The sequence below is a fragment of the Amphibalanus amphitrite genome, unplaced genomic scaffold (genome assembly GCF_019059575.1).
Source record: "Amphibalanus amphitrite isolate SeventyFive unplaced genomic scaffold, NRLGWU_Aamphi_draft 001147F_arrow, whole genome shotgun sequence".
In the NCBI taxonomy this organism is placed as follows: Eukaryota; Metazoa; Arthropoda; class Thecostraca; order Balanomorpha; family Balanidae; genus Amphibalanus; species Amphibalanus amphitrite.
In genome coordinates this window covers 59,101-80,732 of record NW_024882641.1, presented here as the reverse complement: position 1 = coordinate 80,732, position 21,632 = coordinate 59,101, and the positions used below count along the sequence as shown (strand labels likewise).

At 52.1% G+C, this 21,632-nt stretch overlaps 2 protein-coding genes across 5 annotated transcripts in view; both read right to left on the bottom strand.

The window, feature by feature from the left end:
- The window catches only part of LOC122370586, a 73,182-nt gene that overhangs the window by 1,118 nt on the left and 50,432 nt on the right, over positions 1-21,632 (bottom strand). Inside the window, exons 5-11 of the mRNA XM_043346293.1 lie at positions 18,061-18,144; positions 17,790-17,866; positions 17,301-17,394; positions 17,055-17,135; positions 13,721-13,848; positions 13,376-13,518; positions 13,056-13,189 (exon numbers count right to left, since the gene is read on the bottom strand). Coding sequence (XP_043202228.1) covers positions 13,056-13,189; positions 13,376-13,518; positions 13,721-13,848; positions 17,055-17,135; positions 17,301-17,394; positions 17,790-17,866; positions 18,061-18,144 — 741 coding nt within the window. The remainder of the gene's footprint in view (positions 1-13,055; positions 13,190-13,375; positions 13,519-13,720; positions 13,849-17,054; positions 17,136-17,300; positions 17,395-17,789; positions 17,867-18,060; positions 18,145-21,632) is intronic.
- Positions 1-21,632, bottom strand: part of LOC122370585 (histone-lysine N-methyltransferase PRDM9-like) — a 96,069-nt gene that overhangs the window by 54,508 nt on the left and 19,929 nt on the right. The window lies entirely within an intron of this gene.

Below are 21,632 nucleotides of genomic sequence, written 5' to 3'. Positions count from 1 at the left end.
GAAATACTGGATGATACATGACGAGTATCGTCCCATCCACGGCCAGGGGTGGATATTTATATCAAGTTGGGGTTGCACGTGCAACCCCAATTTGAATTGTGCAGCCCCAACACCAGTTTGTGCAACCCCACCTTCAAAATTGAAATAAACCGATGGGCTACTCCAAATGTGCCGCCCCCATTGGTGTGTTGTTGTGTGTTTCTGGTGTGTTGTGTTTCTGGCGCACGAGCGCACCCGTGCCGCCGCCCCGGCTTATGCCCGAGGCCTGAGTGCGCCCGTGTCGCCGCCGCCCGCCCCGGTCCGTAGCTGAGTGCGCCCGTGTTGTCGCCAGCTGATTGGGCCCGCCGGACGACAAGACTGGCGCGGATAGGCAAGGACGACGCACGCCATTACGTTTGTTTACCTTGGTGATTAACGGCTGGACTCAGGCAACAGTTCTCCGAATAAATCTCGTTTGTCTCATTAAATACGACTCTTTCATTCGAACAGACCGAAACACAACACCCATAACCCTGTACCATCCAAAACTCAATGGGGATGTTCGCGCTAAGAGTTCCGAAAAGTCTCGCCAGGTGGCAGCACGGTATGCTTTGGACACAACGCGCCGGCCGGGCGCCGGCCGGGCCGGGGATAACACTGCGGGCGGCGACGGCGCGGCCGACGCGCCGCGAACGGAAACTGCGTTTCATGTCTTTTTCAGGTTCATCATTTTGCTAAAATGAGTAGCTACAGTTGATTTCGATATTAGGAAGACAATGACGCGTGTGAAAGGCAAACTACTACATCGTCATTGAGCGGAAGGAAAGGGAGCTGATCGAATGGTCACCAAAAGCTACGGAGTACGAAAGATACGATGTTATCACATATTTTAACTTACCAAGTTGAAATTAAAAACCTTATTACATTCAGACATATATTCACACGCATGAAACAATCGATTTACAGCACACATTCCATGACAAGAACGCATACCTACGGTCTTAAGTTGACCTCTAGCGCTCGTCACTGTCAGATAAGTCAATCACATCCCTGTAGTTTGTACAGACTATTGACTTAACCCTTCATCCGGCATGCGTTCATTCTGTAATGATGGGCAACGAATCACCGGCGATTTCTGCGTGGCTCTATATGACATCCTCGTCCGTTCCCCAGGTCAATTGGTTCGGTGACTTTCAAATTATAGCAGGCCCTTCCTCGGTCAGGCTTGATGGACCCACCGTCACTTTGCGCGGTACTTTTAAGACAGACTGTACCTTCTACCAACACGACTGACTGATTACAATCTGATGTGAAAGGGACAATATCTCGTCGGTCTATCAGTTAAAGTTTAATATTCAGCGACACAAGTGTGAAGGCTGCCTGGAAAACTTGCAACAAACTAAGTAAACTAAGCTTGGCTTGTAATGGGCACAAACTTGTAATAAAGAGGTACTTAATTAACAAATCAACAATGTTCTGTTCAGGCGCCGGCAAGGAGATTCTCGCCGGCGCCTGACTATGGCGGCCGCGTGTTGTGACGCTCCGTTTTTAATCAGTTTTTAGCATAGCCACGCTGCTCCTGTCGCGTGTGAGTGTGCTGGGACCGAGATTGGACACTGGGCTACCGAGTGAGTGACGTTTTTTTACCATGGACTGTGACCTTTAAACTTTTATGACCACTGTTAAATCTGCTATTTTCATCCGCTCGTGCCCGATCAGAGCTGGATGCGAGGGGTCACGCTGCTTGAATCCCCGTTCTACCGGTTTCCGAAGAGGTGTAGTGCTACAGCCAACCAATCAGCACCGCGGATTTCGCTCCACCGGATTCTACCGGACCTGCTCTCGGGTCAGGACGAGGTACCGCTGCAGCTGCGACCGGCCTGGATCGGCGGCGCGGGAGTCCGGCCGTGGGGGGATGGGGCGGCCGGCCCGAGAGCCGGTCTGGCCCGGCCCTGTCGGGATCGGCGGACCACGCGACGCGGCACCCGGGCAGGATGGCGGCTGCAGCGACGGAGATACCGCGGGGACTGGATGTCGCATCACTGCGTTGTCCGCTGCGTGCCCCGTGGGCGAGCTGATTCCCCGACCGACACATCGTGGCTCTCCCCCGCCCCTTCCCGCTGCCTGGCGAGGGCCGAGCACGGGGCGTGGGGCCGGGTGGCGAACGTCGAGACACGTGCTCTGAGCGGAGATGCACGTAGTTTCTCTCAGGCGGGGCGCCATGAACCACGTCAATTGGTGCTGCCGCCGCGGCTTACGCTCAGACAGACACGTCAGGCCGAAATCCGAATGGTGGCGACTTCTTCGTGTGCGCTTAAAATAGGTCACCTGAACGTGCGTTCACTGACCGCTCACCTTGACGAGGTGAATCTGCTCCTGCTGCGGGAGGAACTGGACGTGCTGTGCCTCAGCGAGACCTGGCTCACCGACTCAGTCGACTCCAGCATGCTCCTGTTTCCCGGGTACACCATCAGGCGCCGCGACAGAGAGGGCAGGACGGGGGGGGGGGGGGGCGGAGTGGCACTGATCTGTCGCAACACGCTCAAGCTGGACGTGATGCGTGTGCCATCTGCCGGCTCCACACTCGAGGCGGCGTGGGTACAGATCACCGATCGATCTACCATAATCGTCGGTACCGTCTACCGTCCCCCGTCCGGCCCGTACGCTCCAGCGTTCGATGATCTCCAGCAGCAGCTGACGCACGTGCTGGCACAAGGTCGACCGACATACGTGCTGGGGGACATCAACTTCGACCTATCCCGTCCCGACAAGCCGGGTGTTACAACATACCTTCAGCAGCTTGCCGAACTCTCTCTGCATCAGCTGATAACCGAGCCGACCCACCCCGGAGAGTCGCCGTCTATTCTCGACCACCTTATAACGAACAGACCGGACCTGACCTCCAATGCCCGGGTCATACCTTGTAACATTAGCGACCACGACCTTATCACTGCTTCGATCACCAACACCAAGACACGACATGTGCCCGTCACATGCACCGTGCGGTCCACGCGCCGTGTCGACACTGCTGCCCTCTGCCTCGACCTGCTGCTGGCGGATTGGGCGGAGTTCGACCGTGCCGACTCCATAACCGACAAATGGAACGGCTTTCTACGCGTGTGGGACCCGGTGATTAACCAGCACATGCCGATGAGGACCGCCAAAATGAAGCATCGACACCGCCCCTGGATGGATGATGATGCTGTGACAGACGCGATGGCGGCTCGAGACCAAGCGCGGATCGACAGAGACACCATTCCGTGCGATGACACTGACCGAGAGTTTCGGCAATGCCGTAACGCCGTCAAATTGGCCATTAATCGAGCCTGCGCCTCCCACTATGCCTCTCTGTACAGAAACTCGCGACCCAAAACGTGGAAGAGCATCAGACAGTTTTTGATTGCATCAAAGAAGGCCGAACCGAGGACTACCGACCTGAATGCTGCGGACAACGGGTGGCCAGATCGACTGAACCGATTCTTCGCGTCAGTCGGCCCTGACGTGGCTGACGCCCTGGCCTCGGAGGACACCGGGGAGTGGGACAGACTGACACCCCGTCCGCCACGTGTGTGCTCGAGTGCATTCAGACCGCGGGCCGCCACTCTCCCCGAGCTTTCTGCGGCGCTCCAGCGGTTGGGATCCTCGCGGGCATGCGGATCAGACGGCATCACTGTGCACATGTTGCGTGAAACGTTCCCAGTGATTGGCCCCAAGCTTCTGGCGCTAGTCAACCGTTCTATTGTTAGTTGTGACGTACCTGTGTCATGGAAGGCCGCCACTGTGACTGCGCTTCACAAGAAGGGTGGCATTAGCGACCCAAACAATTACAGACCCATAGGTATCAGTGTTGCCTGTTGTCGCCAAGCTGTGTGAAAGAGTTGTTTGCTCCCAGCTAGTGACGTATTAAAGCGAGCACCACATCCTGTGTCCCCAGCAGTACGGGTTCCGGCCGGGTTTGTCCACGGAGGCGGCCCTGCTCGATGCTGTTACGTACGCGGTGACGAACATCGATAGCGGCCGCGTGACGTCACTTGTTACCGCTGATACGTCGAAGGCCTTTGACAGCGTTGAGCATGGCCGTCTCCTGGACAAACTCGGTTGGTACGGCATTGACTCCGGATGGTTCTCGGCCTGGCTGAGAGGACGCACACAGTGTGTGAGAGGTGGATCAATTGCTATGAACGTGTCTCATGGAGTGATCCAAGGTTCGATTTTGGGGCCGATTTTGTTTTTGATTTTCACCAATGATTTACCTCACACACCCAGTTCCTTGACACTGACTCTTATGCAAACTTGCAAAACTTGAAGGACCGCATCGAAACTTCTCTCTCAGTTGGACCGAGATGGTTCACCCAAAATCGTCTGAAAATTAACCCAGCTAAAACTGAGCTGATAATAATTAAATCTAGACGTCAAAATCTTGATTCAACATTCTCGATTCATTTTGAAAACGATGAGCTCAAACCAAACCACAGTGTCAGGGTTCTGGAGGTCGTCATCGATTCTCACCCGACTTGGGATGAACACATCACGGGTGTTGTTCGTAAGTGCTTTTGCGTGCTGGTGTGCCTGGCCAGGATCCGGCATAAGCTACCGAGATGCACAAGACGGCTGATGATCGAAGCTCTAGTATTTCCCCACATACGTTACTGTTTAAGTGTGTGGGGAAGCTGTACGGTCACACAGAAGCGTCGCATCCAGAAAGCTATTAACTTTGGTGCGCGTATTGTTAGCGGTCTTAGACGGCGCGATCACGTGACTGCGGCGCTACGGGAACTGGGGTGGCCCACCGTAGACGAGTTGATCGCCGAGCGTGACCTCGCAAACGTCACTCGCATCATCGACTCATCTATCACTCCCGAACTTCTGCGCCAACAGTTCGCACTGCGAGCCGATGTGTCATCCCGCAGCACCCGCGCCGTGTCCGACGGCCGGCTGCAGCTGCCCCGGGTCCGCACCGAGTTTGCCCGCCGAAGTTTTCTTTATCGTGCGGCGAGTGCGTGAAATAGCCACAGGTAGTCAGCTGTCACTTGTCATGTAGGTATAGGCACGGTTCTCACATGTGTTTTATATTCAGTGTTTTATGCCAGTGTGTCATTTTTACGTAGCACCTGTCTTGCCTAAGCGTTTTTACAATGTCTGTTTATTTGTCATTGACGTAGACGCCATAAAAACCATGTCAATGGAGGGTCTTAATAAACTACTACTACTACTATTACAAGTAGCCTTCACATATGAAGCATTGCTATGACTACTCTTCTAGAGCTGATTGATAGCTTTTGAAGGAAGAAGCTGAGTGGATGAGCCCTACCATTCACCACTTATCACCTTCAACAATTGCTTAAGGCATGCAGTTCTCTATCACTAGAAATTGAACAATGAATCGTGCCTTGCAGAAACAGCAGCCATACAGCTGCTCCCCCGTGTGGGTCCGCATGTGTCTGTTGAGGACTGCCGGTCTCGCGAACCGTGCCGTGCAGATGGAGCAGCCGTACGGCCGCTCCCCCGTGTGGGTACGCATGTGTTTTGTGAGGGTAGACCGTTCAGTGAACCGTGCCGTGCAGATGGAGCAGCCGTACGGCCGCTCCCCCAGTGTGGGTCCCCATGTGTATGGTGAGGCTGGATCGAGCAGTGAACCGTCCAACGCAGACAGAGCAAGCAAACGGCCTGTTCCCAGTGTGAGCACGCATTTGTTTGGTTAGGTTTGACAGCGAAGCGAAGCGAACCGTGCCGTGCAGGTTGAGCAGCCATATGGCCGCTCCCTCGGGTGGGTAGGCATTTGTTTCATGAGACTTTCCCGTTGAGCGAACAAAGCCCGGCAAGTTGAGCACTGAGCAGCCTTACGGCCAGGGGCGGATCCAGAAAATCTCCAAGGGAGGGGCCATTAGAAACCAGGAGGCCCCCCCCCCATAATCCCACCTGTTGGAGGCCCCATCTTCCCACTTGTTGGCCCCCCCCCAAAAAAAAACTGCGTCTATTGAGCTTATCTAGCTGTTCAGGCAACATCTCAACATCTGTGCAGGCTTGGAGGCCCTCTGTGCAGGTTAGGAGGCCCTGTAAAAGTGGTCATCTCTGTGAGTATAAGAGACCTCCAAGTTATGAAAAGCTTTACCAATCTTCTAACAAAGAAGTCTTCTCAGCTAGTCTTCTAAGAAATAACTAAGTGGGTAGGTTAAAAAAAAACTCATCGGATTTCGGCCACTTTATTTTCAGGAGGCCCCCTTTTCAGCTTTTTAACTTTTTAACTTTTTATTTTATTTTTGAAAAAAATCGGCCAAGGGGGGGGGGCCATGGCCCCCATGGCCCCCCCCCCTTGTATCCGCGCCTGCTTACGGCCGCTCCTTCGTGTGACTGTGGGTACGCATGTGTTTGCTGAGACTTCCCCGTTCATAGAACCGGGCCTGGCAATGTGAACAGCCGTACGGCCTCTCCCCAGTGTGGGTTCGAATGTGCGTATCGAGGTGTGACCGTCGAGTGAACCGTGCATGGCAGATGGAGCAGCCGTACGACCGATCCCCAGTGTGGGTTCGCAGGTGTCTGGTGAGGTGTGACCGTCGAGTGAACCGTGCCTTGCAGATGGAGCAGCCGTACGGCCGCTCCCCAGTGTGGGTACGTATGTGTTTGTTGAGATCTCCCCGCCTAGCGAACCGAGCCTGGCAATGTGAACACCCGTGCGGCCGCTCCCCAGTGTGGGTCCGAATGTGCATGGTGAGACTTCCTCGTAGAGTAAATCGTGCCTTGCAGATGGAGCAGCCGTATGGCCGCTCACCAGTGTGGGTCCGCATGTGTCTGGTGAGATTTGACCGTTCAGTGAACCGTTCCTTGCAGATGGAGCAGCCGTACGGCCGCTCCCTAGTGTGAATCCGCATGTGGTTGTTTAGGCTTGCTCGAACAGAGAACCGTGCAGTGCAGATGGAGCAGCCATACGGCCGCTCCCCAGTGTGAGTCCGCATGTGTATAGTGAGGGCGGACGGTTTGGTGTACCGTGCCGTACAGATAGAGCAGCCGTATGGCCGCTCCCCAGTGTGGGTTCGCACGTGTCTGGTGAGGGTGGACCGTCCTGTGAACCGGGCCGTGCAGATAGAGCAGCCGTATGGCCGCTCCCCAGTGTAGCCATGTACTCCTGCCGGTCACCGCTAGGCCCATGTACTTCTGCCGGTCGCCGCTAGATGCTGTGAACCGCGAGTTACAGTTTTGTTAATAGGTGTCGCTTTTACCAGTCTCTAAATTGCTAAAGCCTTCGATTAAGTTATGCGCCCCTCTTTTAACGTTCCGTTTGCTTAAACTGCTGTATTGTTTGGACAATTGTATTGGCTGTGTGTAATGTGTATACTAAAAACCATATGTATTCGTTTATTACATTCGATGTTCTCGCCAACATGTGTGCAATACTAGATAACTAAGTTCGTATGTAAAACTATATATGTCTAGATTTTGTGGCGAAATACAAGAGATATCTGTATCTTACAGTGTTTCTACTGGCTACACCAGCCAGATTGGTGACCCCGCGTTCTACGCACTATGGGATCGCTATCCCCTCGTGTTCCCAGTCACACCGACACTGGCCTGCACCCTGAGCTATCTCCTCCAGCTCTCTTTGTGTAGGAAGGAAGTGGCGGATGGTGTGTCTCCACGAGGATCCTTATTTTGTGCTGTGTGGAACTGAATAACGCCGACTACTACTGCTGCACTACGGACCAGCTACTTCATCGGCTCACCTTACCGTCCGGCTACCTCTGCAGCTGCACTGCAGCACCTGCCGATCGCCGTGTCGCCGTCGCCGCCACCGATCTTCCCGACCATTGCTCTCGGCAGCCATGGACCAGAAGACCCAGCCTGCCGGCGCCGGTGCAGCCGCCGGCACCGGTGCGGCCGCCGGCGCCGGTGCAGCCGCCGCCGCCGCCTCGCATGCCGCTGCTGCTGCTGCTGCCGCTGCCGCCCAACCGGACTACCTCCGCGTGGCGACCGCGCCACGCAGCCACGTCGCGCCGCCGCGCTTCTTCGAGGAGGACCCCGTGATCTGGCTCGTCCAGCTCGACCTCTTCTTCTCTCAGGCAGCTGTGGACGATGAGCTCAGCCGCTTCCGGATCGCCGCTACTCTCCTTCCTGGCCACCTCCTGCGCGACTTCACCGACATCCTCCGCAACCCTCCTCCAGACCGACCTTACACCATCCTTTCCGACGCCATCCGTCAGCGGTTCGGCAAATCAGTCGAACAGCGTCTTCGCTGCCTGCTCTCTGGCCAACAACTCGGCGACAGGCGTCCTTCCCAATTCCTTCGGCATCTCCTGGACCTTGCTGAAGCTGAAGGCTCACAAGATTCCCCGCTCATCCGCCAGATCTTCCTCAATGCTCTTCCGCCTCGGACTCAGCCCTTCCTCCAGTGCCTGCCGCCTGGGACGGACCTTGCGACCATCGCTAGCACTGCCGACCGACTCCTGGAGTTTCCGCAGCAGTCGGACGTCGCTGCACCTACCTCAGGCCTTCTCGCCGCGGTATCGACTTCTGCGCCTGCTGCAGCCTCACCTGCTGCTCCTGCAGGACCCTACCACCTCCAAGACCTGATGAGCCAGCTGCTGACTGGTATCACGGCCCTCACAACATCAGTCGCCACCCTGGTGGACGAGACGCGCCGCCGAGAGAGGTCTGCATCCCGTGCCCCCGGCCGCGCTCGCCACCGTCCACCACGCGACCTGTCTGCTGCTGCCCGGTCACCCAGCCCTGCAACCAACACGTCTACCGGCGCTGGTGCTTCCTACTGCTGGTACCACCACAAGTTCGGTACCAACGCGCGCTCATGTCAGTCACCGTGCTCGTGGTCTGCAACCGCAACTCAGACCTCGGGAAACCAGCAGTAGGACAGGTGACACAGACGTCTGCACCTGCCCTGCTCAACCCTGACGTCCCTCCAGCAAGCGGCCTTCTGAGACTCAAGGACAACAACACTGGCATCACCTTCCTCATCGACACTGGAGCCGAGTACAGTGTTCTTCCAGCGACACCCACCGATCGTGCTCGCGGAACCAACGGACTGGATCTGCAAGCAGCCAACAACAGCAGCATCCAGACCTATGGTCAGCGCATGCTCACGCTTTCTCTCGGACTCAGAAGAGATTTCAACTGGATCTTCATCATCGCGGACGTCTCCCATCCTCTCCTAGGAGCCGACTTCCTCTCCTCGTATGATCTCCTCGTCGACACCAAGAGAGGCCGTCTCATCGACCACCTAACTGAGTTGTCTTCACCTGCTTCCCACTCTTCAGTGCCATCCACCGGACTGACAGCCGTCGTCAGAACCGACAACCCAGCATTCCTTAACCTCCTTCGAGAATTCCCCAGCCTCACCCAGCCGTCACATCATCCGGAGCCACAGCACTCAGTCCGACATCACATCGAGACTACCGGCCCTCCGGTCTTCTGCCGCCCACGCCGTCTGGATCCAGCTCGACTCGCCACTGCCAAGGCAGAGTTCCAGCGCCTCCTCAGTCTCGGAGTCATCCGACCCAGCAGCAGTCGGTATGCATCACCGCTGCACATGGTGCCCAAGTCGTCTGGAGATTGGAGACCCTGTGGTGATTACCGTGCACTGAACCGCATCACAGTGCCTGACCGGTACCCACTACCACATCTCCACGACTTCACTGCCTGCCTCGCTGGGACATCGATCTACTCTCGGCTCGACCTCGTCAGGGCCTTCAACCAGATACCGATGGCCCCAGAAGACATCGCCAAGACAGCGATCACAACGCCCTTCGGCGCCTTCGAGTTCCTCCGTATGCCGTACGGTCTCCGGAACTGCGCTCAAACCTTCCAAAGGTTCATGGATCACATCCTCCGTGGCCTGGACTTCGCCTTCGTCTATGTAGACGACATCCTCATCGCCAGCAGCAGCATCTCGGAACATCTCACACACCTCCGAGAGGTCTTCAGCCGTCTTTCCCGCAACGGTGTGCTCCTCAACCCATCGAAGTGCGCCTTCGGCATGGAAAGCATCTCCTACCTCGGCCACCAGATCTCCAGCGGAGGCATCACTCCTCTCGACGATCGAGTCAGCGCAATCAAGAACTTCGACCGTCCAGAGTCCAAGAAGAGCCTCAAGAAATTCCTGGGGATGATCAACTTCTATCACCGCTTCATCCCACACGCTGCTGCTCTTCTGGCGCCTCTCCACGGCCTGACTGCCTCAGACGACCGAGCTGCTTCAGTCACGTGGACCCCAGAGGCAGACGCCGCCTTCTCTGCAGCCAAAGCCGCCCTCGCTGACGTCACCCAGCTCGCTCATCCCGTCAAAGATGCAGCTCTGAGCCTCAGCACTGACGCCAGCAGCACTGCAGCCGGCGCCGTGCTCCACCAGCGAGTTGGTGGTTCTCTTCAGCCTCTCGCCTTCTTCTCGCGCAAGTTCACACCCACCCAACGCCGCTACAGCACCTTTGGACGGGAATTGCTCGCCATGTACCTCGCCGTGCGACATTTCCTGCCCTATCTGGAAGGACGCGACTTCGAGATCCTCACGGACCACAAGCCGCTCGTCTTTGCTCTCAAGGCCAACGGCAACGCCAACCATTCTCTCCGTGAACAACGTCACATGGACCTGATTCTGCAGCACACCAGCAAGATCGGACATGTTCCTGGACATCTCAACCCGGTAGCTGACGCCATCTCACGGATCAGCTCAGTGTCTGCACCAGCTTCTGCCGCAGCTACACCTTCACCCGGCCTTCTGAGCTTGGCCGACATCGCCCTACACCAAGCCAACGATCCTGACCTGCCGAAGCTGCAACAATCCTCATCTCTGATCATCCGTGACTTCCCAGTCCCTGATCATCCGCATCTACGTCTCTGGTGCGACACCTCAACGGCCACACCTAGACCTGTAGTCCCAGCCAGACTCCGCCCTTCCATCATCAAGAGCTTCCACGACTTGTCTCATCCTGGCATCAAGGCTACGCGTCATCTCATCTCATCGAGGTTCATCTGGCCCCACATCAACGCGGACATCCGTGCCTTCGTCCGGAGCTGCCAGCACTGTCAGCGTGCCAAGATCCAGCGCCACACGAAGCCACCCATGGGCAGCTTCCAGCCACCTGACTCTCGCTTCCTGCACATCCACATCGACCTTGTCGGACCACTTCCTCCGTCCCATGGCAACTCCTACCTCCTGACTGTCGTCGACCGCTTCACCCGATGGCCCGAGGCAATTCCTCTGCCCACCATGGACGCCGTCACGGTGGCTCAGCATCTCGTCAGCGGCTGGATCGCCCGCTTCGGAGTACCCGAACTCATCACCACCGACAGAGGATCCCAGTTCGAGTCCCGCCTCTGGACAGAAGTCTCCAAGCTTCTCGGCACCTCTCGGATCCGGACCTGCGCCTACCACCCAGAAGCAAACGGGATGGTAGAGCGCTTCCACCGCCAACTGAAGTCAGCTCTGCGGACCGATGACGACGCCGCCTCCTGGTCGGACCGACTTCCTCTGGTGCTACTCGGAGTGCGCACGGCCCTCAAGGAGGATCTCGGATGCACCGCTGCAGACCTAGTCTATGGTTGCAGTCTCCGACTTCCTGGTGACTTCCTCTCCCCCATGTCGTCGGACACTTCTTCTGATCCGGCTTCCCTAGCCTCTCGTCTCCGTGCCGTCATGTCGGAGCTCCGTCCAACTCCTCCTCGTCCTGGCTCCCGCCAAATCTTCATCTCTCAAGACATGCAAACCTGCTCCCACGTCTTCATCCGACGCGATTCGCATCGCTCTCCTTTCCAATACGTCTATGACGGTCCTTATCGTGTCCTATCCCGCGACCAGCACACCGTCACCATCGACCGTCTCGGGCGACGCGACACCGTCACCCTGGCTCGGTGTAAACCGGCCTTCACGGACAACATGCCTGCCGCAACGCCGCCTGCAGCACCGGACGTCCTGGTGAACGACACGCCTACTACAGCGACAGACAGCTCGGTGGACCGCCCGCCTGCTGCATCGCCTGCACCCAGCCGCTCAGGTGCCCCCGGCGGCTCTCGCCCGGCCCGCCGCGTGCCGCCGGGCCCGCCGCCTGCTTCGCCGCCCCCTCTCCGTCGTTCGTCGCGTCTTCGCCGCCAAACATCTTTTTATGGTGTTTAACTAGGGCGGGGGAGTGATGTAGCCATGTACTCCTGCCGGTCACCGCTAGGCCCATGTACTTCTGCCGGTCGCCGCTAGATGCTGTGAACCGCGAGTTACAGTTTTGTTAATAGGTGTCGCTTTTACCAGTCTCTAAATTGCTAAAGCCTTCGATTAAGTTATGCGCCCCTCTTTTAACGTTCCGTTTGCTTAAACTGCTGTATTGTTTGGACAATTGTATTGGCTGTGTGTATACTAAAAACCATATGTATTCGTTTATTACATTCGATGTTCTCGCCAACATGTGTGCAATACTAGATAACTAAGTTCGTATGTAAAACTATATATGTCTAGATTTTGTGGCGAAATACAAGAGATATCTGTATCTTACAGTGTTTCTACTGGCTACACCAGCCAGACCAGTGTGGGTCCGCATGTGATCGGTGAGACCTGACCGCCTAGAGAACCGTGCCTTGCAAATGGAGCAGCCGTATGGCCGTTCCCCTGTGTGAGTTCTGCGGTGGTTTTTAATACGGTCGGGCCTGTCGGTCGAGTATTGACACCACTCGCACTTCAATCTGCCGTTCCTGCCCATATGGCCGTGACTTCTCTTCACGTGTCCGTCCAGACAATGTTTTCCCAAACATCTGAAGCCGTATTGGGGACATTGGACCGAGCCACTAATGCCTGAAGAATACACAGAAAGAAGAAAGGCCATTAAAAAAAAAAACGTTCCATGCTAAAGCAGGTCGCAATAGAACGACCTAACCCGGTTAGGTCGCAAGCCGAAATACCAGTTCAAGTTACGAACCGAGCCCATGTAATTTGGTAAATAAACGTCATGCCTGCATACATCAAAGCAGCAGAACTTCTCAACGAACCGGGCAAGAGCACAGTCTACTGTCGGCAGAAGGGTAAATGGCATTACCAGCGTCACTTCAATGGACACCATAGCCCTCAGAACCGCTAACGATGAACTGACCTGAATATGACGGTCCGGCCGGAGAGGAAGTCACAGACTCCCCAGATGTCTCCGAGTGGACGGTCAGTTCCCGGGCCGAGTCGTCTCCGTAGTACACCAGCAGCTCAGAGCCCCGCGGAATGGCCTTTGACGTCCTGCATAGGGAGATAAATATAGCATTATTGATGAAAGCTTGATTGGTGTAGTCACAACACTTACACTGTCATTAATAACTTCGACGAATCCATTAAAGAAAAATATGGGCCACAGGACGAACCGCGCATAAAATACGTAACGCAGTTACGAAGAATAGATCCGTGGATTCCAAGACTACAACGCACCTGAAGTATACCTGGCCCCGGTACTGGAAGGCCACTAGGTTTTGTTCTTCCTCCGAGCGGGCACAGTTGACCCTTCTGAGCCAGTTGCTGCAGCTCGGGTCTTCGGCATTCACCGAGTGATGCACGCGCTTACCCTTCTTGATCTGTGGTACCAAACAAAAACGTAGTTCATCATTTCAAAGAAAAAAGTAAAAATATGGCATGTGCAATGAAAACATTATAAAATTTATATGTTGCTATCATTGGTCTTAAAATGTTTTTTTTTTTTAATAGCTTTTATCGTTGAAGTAAGTCTAAAGTGAAAATATGCGTTTTTTACCAGCAAAACAAAACAACTGAACTGACCTGCCATCTGTACCCGGTTGTTCGACTTCGGGCCTGACCCTGCTCGGTGGTCAAGCAGTGGCGGCGGAAGCAGGGGGGCAAGGGGGGCAGCTGCACCCTAAAGCTATGGAAAGGGGCGCCTCGAAAATCTGTAGAGGAGGCAGGAAGTTAAGAGGTGCGGCAGCCATAAAGCTGAGCAGTGCGAGGCGACACCGCAACTGATAAAGGCACTTGTGACACGAAGAGGGTGGCAATGACGTGGGAAAAGTATCTTTTGATATGCTGAAGAGTGGAGGGCATCCTTATCTGAAACAAAGGCAGATGCTGCCGACCCTGTCGAATATACCTAATCTTGCCAGGCGATAAAGGCTAGGAGGGCGCAGCTACTCGAGAAGCGCGCCATACGGAAGAGGGGCGCCTGCATGCGAAAGAGGGGCGCCTGTGTGTGGGACGAAAAAGAAACATTTATGGAGACGTCTTTGAAGGCGATAGCCTCCGAACGCCAACACGAACATATGAGAGCTTATAGCGTTGCAGGCTCCATGCGACAAAAAGGGGCGCCTGATGGCCGATATGCGAGAGGAAATTAGTTTGTGTAACATTTATCGGGGGCGGTTTGCCGTTTACAACATACGAATGTTAAGGGAGGTCCGAGATTGGGGCCTGTAAAATTGCACTGTCCTTATGGGCCCTAGTGCCCCTAGTGCTAGCGCGTATTTTGCGTTTTTTTTTTTTTACTGGGGAGATGATTATTAGAGGTGTCAATTTCAGAAATTTCTTGTCCGATGTCCGTCCAATGTCCAAAATCCTAGCTCACTTTTGTCCGAAAAATGTCCAAGGCATGGATTTGTCCGAAAACTGTCCGAAAGCTGGATATGGAAAGAGAAGTTGGGGGAATTGATCTATATTAGGTATATGTTTGTATGTACCACATGATAACTAAATAACAGATCCGCCATCTGGTTTTGAGTGCAAAATATTGCAAACTAGAAAGGTTGAAGCAATATCATATGCAGTAGGGAATGGGCATTAGGGCAATAGGCCTAATCTGATATATAAAACAAATACAGCATATTGAGACAAGCCTATTCTGCTTCAAAATGTGCTACAGCCTACAACTGAAGCCGAGTAAGCAGGAATAATGCAAAACATTGCCTTATCCCTCCAACTTGGGTTCTCAAATATTGACTTCTTGCCACATCCCTTAGGCCTTACACTAAGCCGCTTGATGATGAATTAATACAGCAATAATGCATGCAGCTATTCACTTACAATAATGATGGATATCTTCATCTTATATCACACTGGCTGAGATGTAAAGTAGAACACTTCTTGCAAAAGCAAAATAGTTCATGTGAGAAGAAACATGTGAGATAGGTACATCTGGAAGAAACGTGCTCTTCACTGAGCCACACATCTCTGAATATCCAAAAGAATAAGCGAGCACAAAAAATAAAAATAACTGTTATGATTTAACACAAGTTCACTGAAATTCACCAGGCCCATGTCGTCCCCTATCTCCGCGTGTGTCCACTAACACGAATGACGTCACGCATGTGGGCGGAGCTATGGGCGGAGCCTAACGCACGCGGCAGTCCAAGCCGCCATATTTGAATTTATATTTTAATAGAATCTTGCCGATATTTTGGGTGAAGTCAATTTATATGGATAGCTTGGTGACAGTTTAGCTATACGAATAATATATTTATTATGGATGTGCGTATATTCAGCTTGGAATTGCAATTAAAGTTCCGCACCGCATAGATTCGAACTCGGGACCTTTGGAATATTGCGCGGGCACGCTAACCACTACACTACCGCGACCGCGCGGCGGCCGGCGGCAGGGAGGCTGCGGAGACATGGGGGACATTTTACGCTTTTGTGAAAAAAGCAAAAGATTTAGCGAAAAACACGTAATAGATAACTTGCAGAAAATTGTCTGCTCTTTCAGATAAGATACTTAGGTTTGATATATCTTGTGCAGACTTCATTCTACAGTGCTTCGAAAATCGCTCATTTACATGGGGATTGAACGGGGCTTCGAGACTTGACTCCAAATGACGTCACGAGCTGACGTCACGAAAAGGTAGAATCGCCGGACGACCCTACCTGGTATATAGGGCCTTGGAAATTCACAAGCAAAAGAAGTTGTATAAATCCTTGGTAGAATGAAAAACACATTTCATGCTACCATTCTCGGTAGCATGGAACATGGTATCCGGCTTTGAGTCGATGATGTGAAAGTAAATCAATAATATGACGTCATTATCATAGAATGTGGCCAAGTGAAGTGCATTTACCGTTAATTGTTTGATTTAAATCCAAATTGTATTACAAAATATCATATTTCTTTCGAAAATAATTCAATTGTAAAGCAAAATAACTGTTTTTATTGTAATAGACGTCATTTTTTGTCTCCTCCGATTCTCATCGGGAGGCCATCTTTCCTTAGGCGACATTCATTTATGACGCTTTCGCCGCATTTCATCACCCTTTGGTTTTCAGTTTATTGATAGGCTCAGAGATCAAGATGGCTATCGGCATATTTTAATATTTTATGTAGCATTGTATTCGATATTTCGGCACGGATATTTTTGGGGGAAGGGGTAGAAGGGGATGACTTTATGATAGGAGGTTCTAGGTAAGACTCTTGTGCTACTTGGCACACCTTGATATTTGCAATTTTCTTCAGTCTCTTTTCTGTTAACTTTCGAGTGGGGCAAAACTATTTTTGGATTCCCAAGTCACTGCTTTGGTGTCTGGTGCTCCCACAGGTCAATTGTACATCATATTCATAACTGTGTTATTTAATGATGGGCTTGCTGACAACAATGTCACCTATTGGCTATTGTTACTTGTCACATTTTCAAAAGAGTTAAAAATTGGCACAGTACATGTAGGTATGTACCTTATTTGACTCAGGGCTACCCGCTACATGCAATCACGTTCATGTTCATCTTGCACTATAATTATGAATGATGTATGAAGCACCTATCCCCTGTCAATTTTGATGACATGTTTTGCAATCTGGATATTGATAATGCAAATAAGTTTGAACTTAAACTGATTAAAGAAATTTGTAACTTTCAACTAGTTTTCCGAATATGTCCGATATGTTTGTCACTTGTCCGTCCGATTTCCGAATCGGAATTCGGAAATTTTCGGAATTCCAAAATTTTCGGTTCCGATTGACACCTCTAATGATTATGACCAGGAATAGCACTCTGCAAACTTCTATGGGCGCCTGTATAGGGGCGAAACTGATTTTCCAGTGCAGGGACGGCCATCGGCATGGTAAGGGGCGCCCAGCGGGAAGGGGCGCTTCAATATCGTTTGCACCCCTATCCTAGAATACCTTCCGCCGCCACTGTGGTCAAGGTGCCCTCGTAAGGACCGAGTCTTTGGCGCGCAGGTATGTCCTTCTCCGCCAAAACTCCTGGAATCAAATAAATACAAGCCTTCACCTCAACTAAATGGACACAACATGTACTGATACATGGGACATGAAATCATACAACACAAGCAACCATCACCAAATGATGCATCAAACGTCCAGCAGCAGTTGTTACGTACCGCCATTTGTCTTGCCTCATTAACTTACCGGTGCCAGACGCTGGATTTGTCGACGGACCAGAGCTGAGAGAAGGCGGGAGAGTCTTGACGTCCCTGTCGACATCTCCGATACCGGGTCGTGCCTGGAATGTCCAGCGCATGTGGGGCGCAATGTCGACAATACAATCAATGCATTGAGATTATCTTAAGCCTGTTTGTAAATCAGACGGGTATGTTTTGTGGATATAGATCATGAACCTGTTCTTGACCACGTACCCATGACAGTATTACCTGCTAACAAGACAGAAGCAAAGCAATAATATAACTATGAGCATGGATTAGAGTAAATTAAATACTTCATCCATGCTATGAGGAAGAGGATTACGTAAATGTGAAAGAAATAGATCATTTTTACATGAAGCTCATGTCGTTCCGTCACTAGGGCATCAGGCACAATTGGTCATATTATTTAATGTCTAAATGTGAGAGGAGTCATGTGTAAAGAATACGAATCAGACCAGTATGGACCAGTCCTTACCTTGGTATCGTGTATGATCTTTAGCGGTCCATGGACGGGACATTCACCGTCCCAATCGCGGCAGCACACGTCACAAACTGTCAGAAAGAAGGGCGAAAAAATTATTAGCGATTTGATGAAGAGCAGACCAAGGTTTAATCGTTCAAGGTTCCGTTAGACGGAAACAATGCGTCTGTATTCGGTTTAATTTGTCTGCAATATGAGTGCTTATCGTGTACATTCGTCCGTTGATGAGGAATAGCTAGCTGACTAAAATCGGGAGAATACTCACATATGTTACTATCATCGAGACCGTCCACATCTCGGTAGTTAATGACGAGACGTTGACTCTTGATGAACACTCCTTCAGCAAAAACTGCAATGAATTCAACAGGGTAATAAATAATTCTGTAATTTGAAAGTTGTCCCTTTGTATATGCTGCTATGCTGCTCTTATCGCTAGGTATGTCTAGGGGATTGTGTCCTTCACTATATTACTCTATGTGTTGTCTAGGGGTATTAACTACTGCACTGAAAACAAGATCGATGTATGTGTGTGTAGCGGGGCTCGGCTGCAAGATATTTTATTTGTTTGTTTGATTTGCGAGGCTGGTCAGTCACTGGCGGACACATAGACTGCTACACTGATGGAGTGGGCAATGGGGTTAAGTTGGAATGCAAAAAAGGATTTCTGACAAGGTTACCCTGATAAATCTCTCTTCCCGATCAAAGGATTAAAATAAACAAAAAAAGTTCATTACATTGCAAACTTCCATTAACTGCACAGAGGGGCGCCTCCCACTGGATATAACCATTCATGCTCACATTCACACCATCATGCACACTTCCCTTTCATACAAATTAAAACACCAGGTCGCTAAACTGGCCCCTCCCTGTTTACCTAACCTCCCCCAGTGGTGTACAGTAGCCGTTCGTAAGCATGCGTCAAAACCTTTGTCCTTTACCATTATACATGATCTCTGGAAATTTCCTTCTTAAGATTTACGTCCGTTGCTTGATAAAATGTATTATTCCCCATTCGACTGCTATAGTTCTCTCTTAACTTACAGCTCGCCCCTAAAAAAAATACGACCCTTCCCAAAATACTCATTTACTCCAACCGGCTTTACTCACCTTGCGATTTCCGTTTACAATTAACCAATATGGCTCAATCATCATAGATAATACCGATCGAGTGACAATAACATACACGTCATACCTTGTCGGATCTTGGCCCTCCCCTCTTTCTGATATCTACGGCAGCGGAGGCCTAAAATCCTAACATTAACGCCGCGGTCACATGCCGGAGCAGAACCGGCATGTGATGGACCAAACTTGCACGCCGCCGGTGGTGCGGCCGTGCCCTGCCTATCCCCCGGGTCACAGATCCGTCAGTCAGGCTCCGCAGGTAGCACTATACCGGGGTTTCCGTGATGGACAGAACCTAACTTTTGTCGAAGTGAGATTTTAATAGCAGGCCGGATTCTCCCTGCATTGAAAGAGGGGACTTCCTCCGATCCTCCTTTTGAATCACTCCGGGTGGCCGAAACTCCGACGATTCACCTACCTCGTCCCCGTGGCTTCCACCAACGACAAACCACGGCTGTGGGGTATACCTCCTCCCACGCCCCCCGGGTCCCTTCACCGCCCGTGGCCTAGGAACAGCCGACTTTTCTGCCACTGCCCCGCATCTGGCCTGAGGGAGTGTACTGCGCACCATTCTGGAGCGACTCCCCCTTCCAGGTTCTTGAGACAAATATGAATACACCTTTCTGATGCTCTAGTCTCCCCCCCCCCTCGGGACGCCACCCGAGCTCTTACAACCTTCGAGTCACCCTTCCTTTAACTGCCGTCGCAGACCCTACACAAGAAAATAAACCACCGCGTGGCCATAGCTACCTGACTAACTGCGACAGGGCCAATGCCGACTTACAGCAGTCACATGACACGAACGCGTGGTTGTAAAATGTTACCTGGCCGGCACCGGAACTCAAGCCGGTCTCCTTCCCTGCGCCACCCCGGCGCAATAAATACCCTTCCTTGACCTCCCTGAATACCTTCCCGCGCTTTCCTGCGCTATCCGTGCACAATAATTTTCAGCGTGACCAGGTCCTAACCAAATCCGTTCTCGTGATCTGCTGGTGAAAGGGCTCCTGCGGTGGACCCCGTTCGGCAGAATACGCCGGGTATAACCTAACTTTTTGATACCGGAGTGGGGAGTTAAAGGCGGGTGGAATGCTTCCTGCCTGAGGGGTATACCGATCCATGCCGATCGACCCTCGCTTTAGAACCACTCCGGCGGCCGAAATGTTGACGAACGGGTGAACAATCCCGTACGGTGGCTCTCTCCGCGACAATCCACGTTCGTGAGACGCTGTGCTCTCACGCAATACCGGGGAAAACTCACACCCTGAATCGAACATTCATGCATGAGAACCTCCCGTAATCGAGCAACACTTTCTGTGTCCCTCTGAACTGGTCATTGGGGAGATATAAGATCTGAAAGGCACCGTTCTGGCACCTCCCCAAAGCCAGGTGGTGCGACGGCCTGTACACTCATCGTGAATGCTCCGTCACACCCCACCGGTTCCCGCCTGAGTCATCAGGACTTATAAATCATATGGGTCTTAGCCGTGACCGAGACACGGCTATTTATTTTGCCCGACTTACGCCGTAGAAACATCCAGAGGGGCATTTGACGAGCCAGATCATTCAAACGTAAGAGCATGTTGTTTGAGTCACTTGGGTCGTCGTCACTGTCTACGGAATGATGTTGAACCTTTGCCCGAAATACGTTTGCCTCGAAATGACTCAGAGTAAAACGCGCACAAAATAATTAAGTAAACGAAATTATCTATATCTAACTACCTAAGGACGGAGAACCTGCGAAACAAGCCAACAGAGCCGACCTCCTTAGTGTCCAGCACCCAATAACCAAATTTACTACTTCCTCGTCTCATACCCCTGAATTGTAACCGTAACTTCCCGACCTCCTCTTGGCCCAGAAATCCAACGTCCTGACCTCCCGGTGGCCTTACTCGTACCTGACCTGTACCCTCCATTAGTCCGGCCTTCCTACCCTTTTACTACCTTGGCTCTCTATAACCTTCCCTGTGAACTGTAATCTCGAACGAGCACTGACATACATTTACCATAGTTTAGACATTCAATAGCTTAATTTAAACTCTCCTCCCCACTCCCATCTCTCATCAGTGAAGTAGTCGCGTCGGTGGGCTTATCACACACAGGGGTGTCACATGCATAGACAGCCTCGTAGCCCCTAAACGTTACGCCAACCAATGTATCCCATATCTGTATCCTTTATCCTATACTTAGCTCGTAATCCCTCCTAGAGTATCCCATCCTTAAAAAAAAAAACAAAAAAAAAACATAAAAAAACTACGACCATGTTCGCCCTTAACATACTGAAATTACCACTGCTGCCGACACAGAATCTAAGAAAGCAGGACCCTACGCACATCGGTCGCCGAACCGGGTTTCGAACTATAATCAATGACGTCATCAAAGGGTCGGAATGAGACTTTCACTGTTCTCAGAAGCGCGCGCGTATGAATGGTGCACCCTGCCCCGGCATGTCGAGAGTCCTGTGTCAATGACGTCACTCATCGATGGTCACGGCAAGAATAGTTCCGATGACGTCATCAAAGGTTCCAAACGAGTCCTTTTCCTACTCTCCAATGTAAATGAATATGAATGGCATGACCAGCCCGACGTACTGAGGGCTCCGGGCCTATGACGTCACTCATCTGAGGGCGCTGTTGGCATTAGGCCCATGACATCACGAGGATGATCACCATGTGTTTCTCAGTCACCCTGAATAGTGGGCGCGGTCCGGGTGAGCAT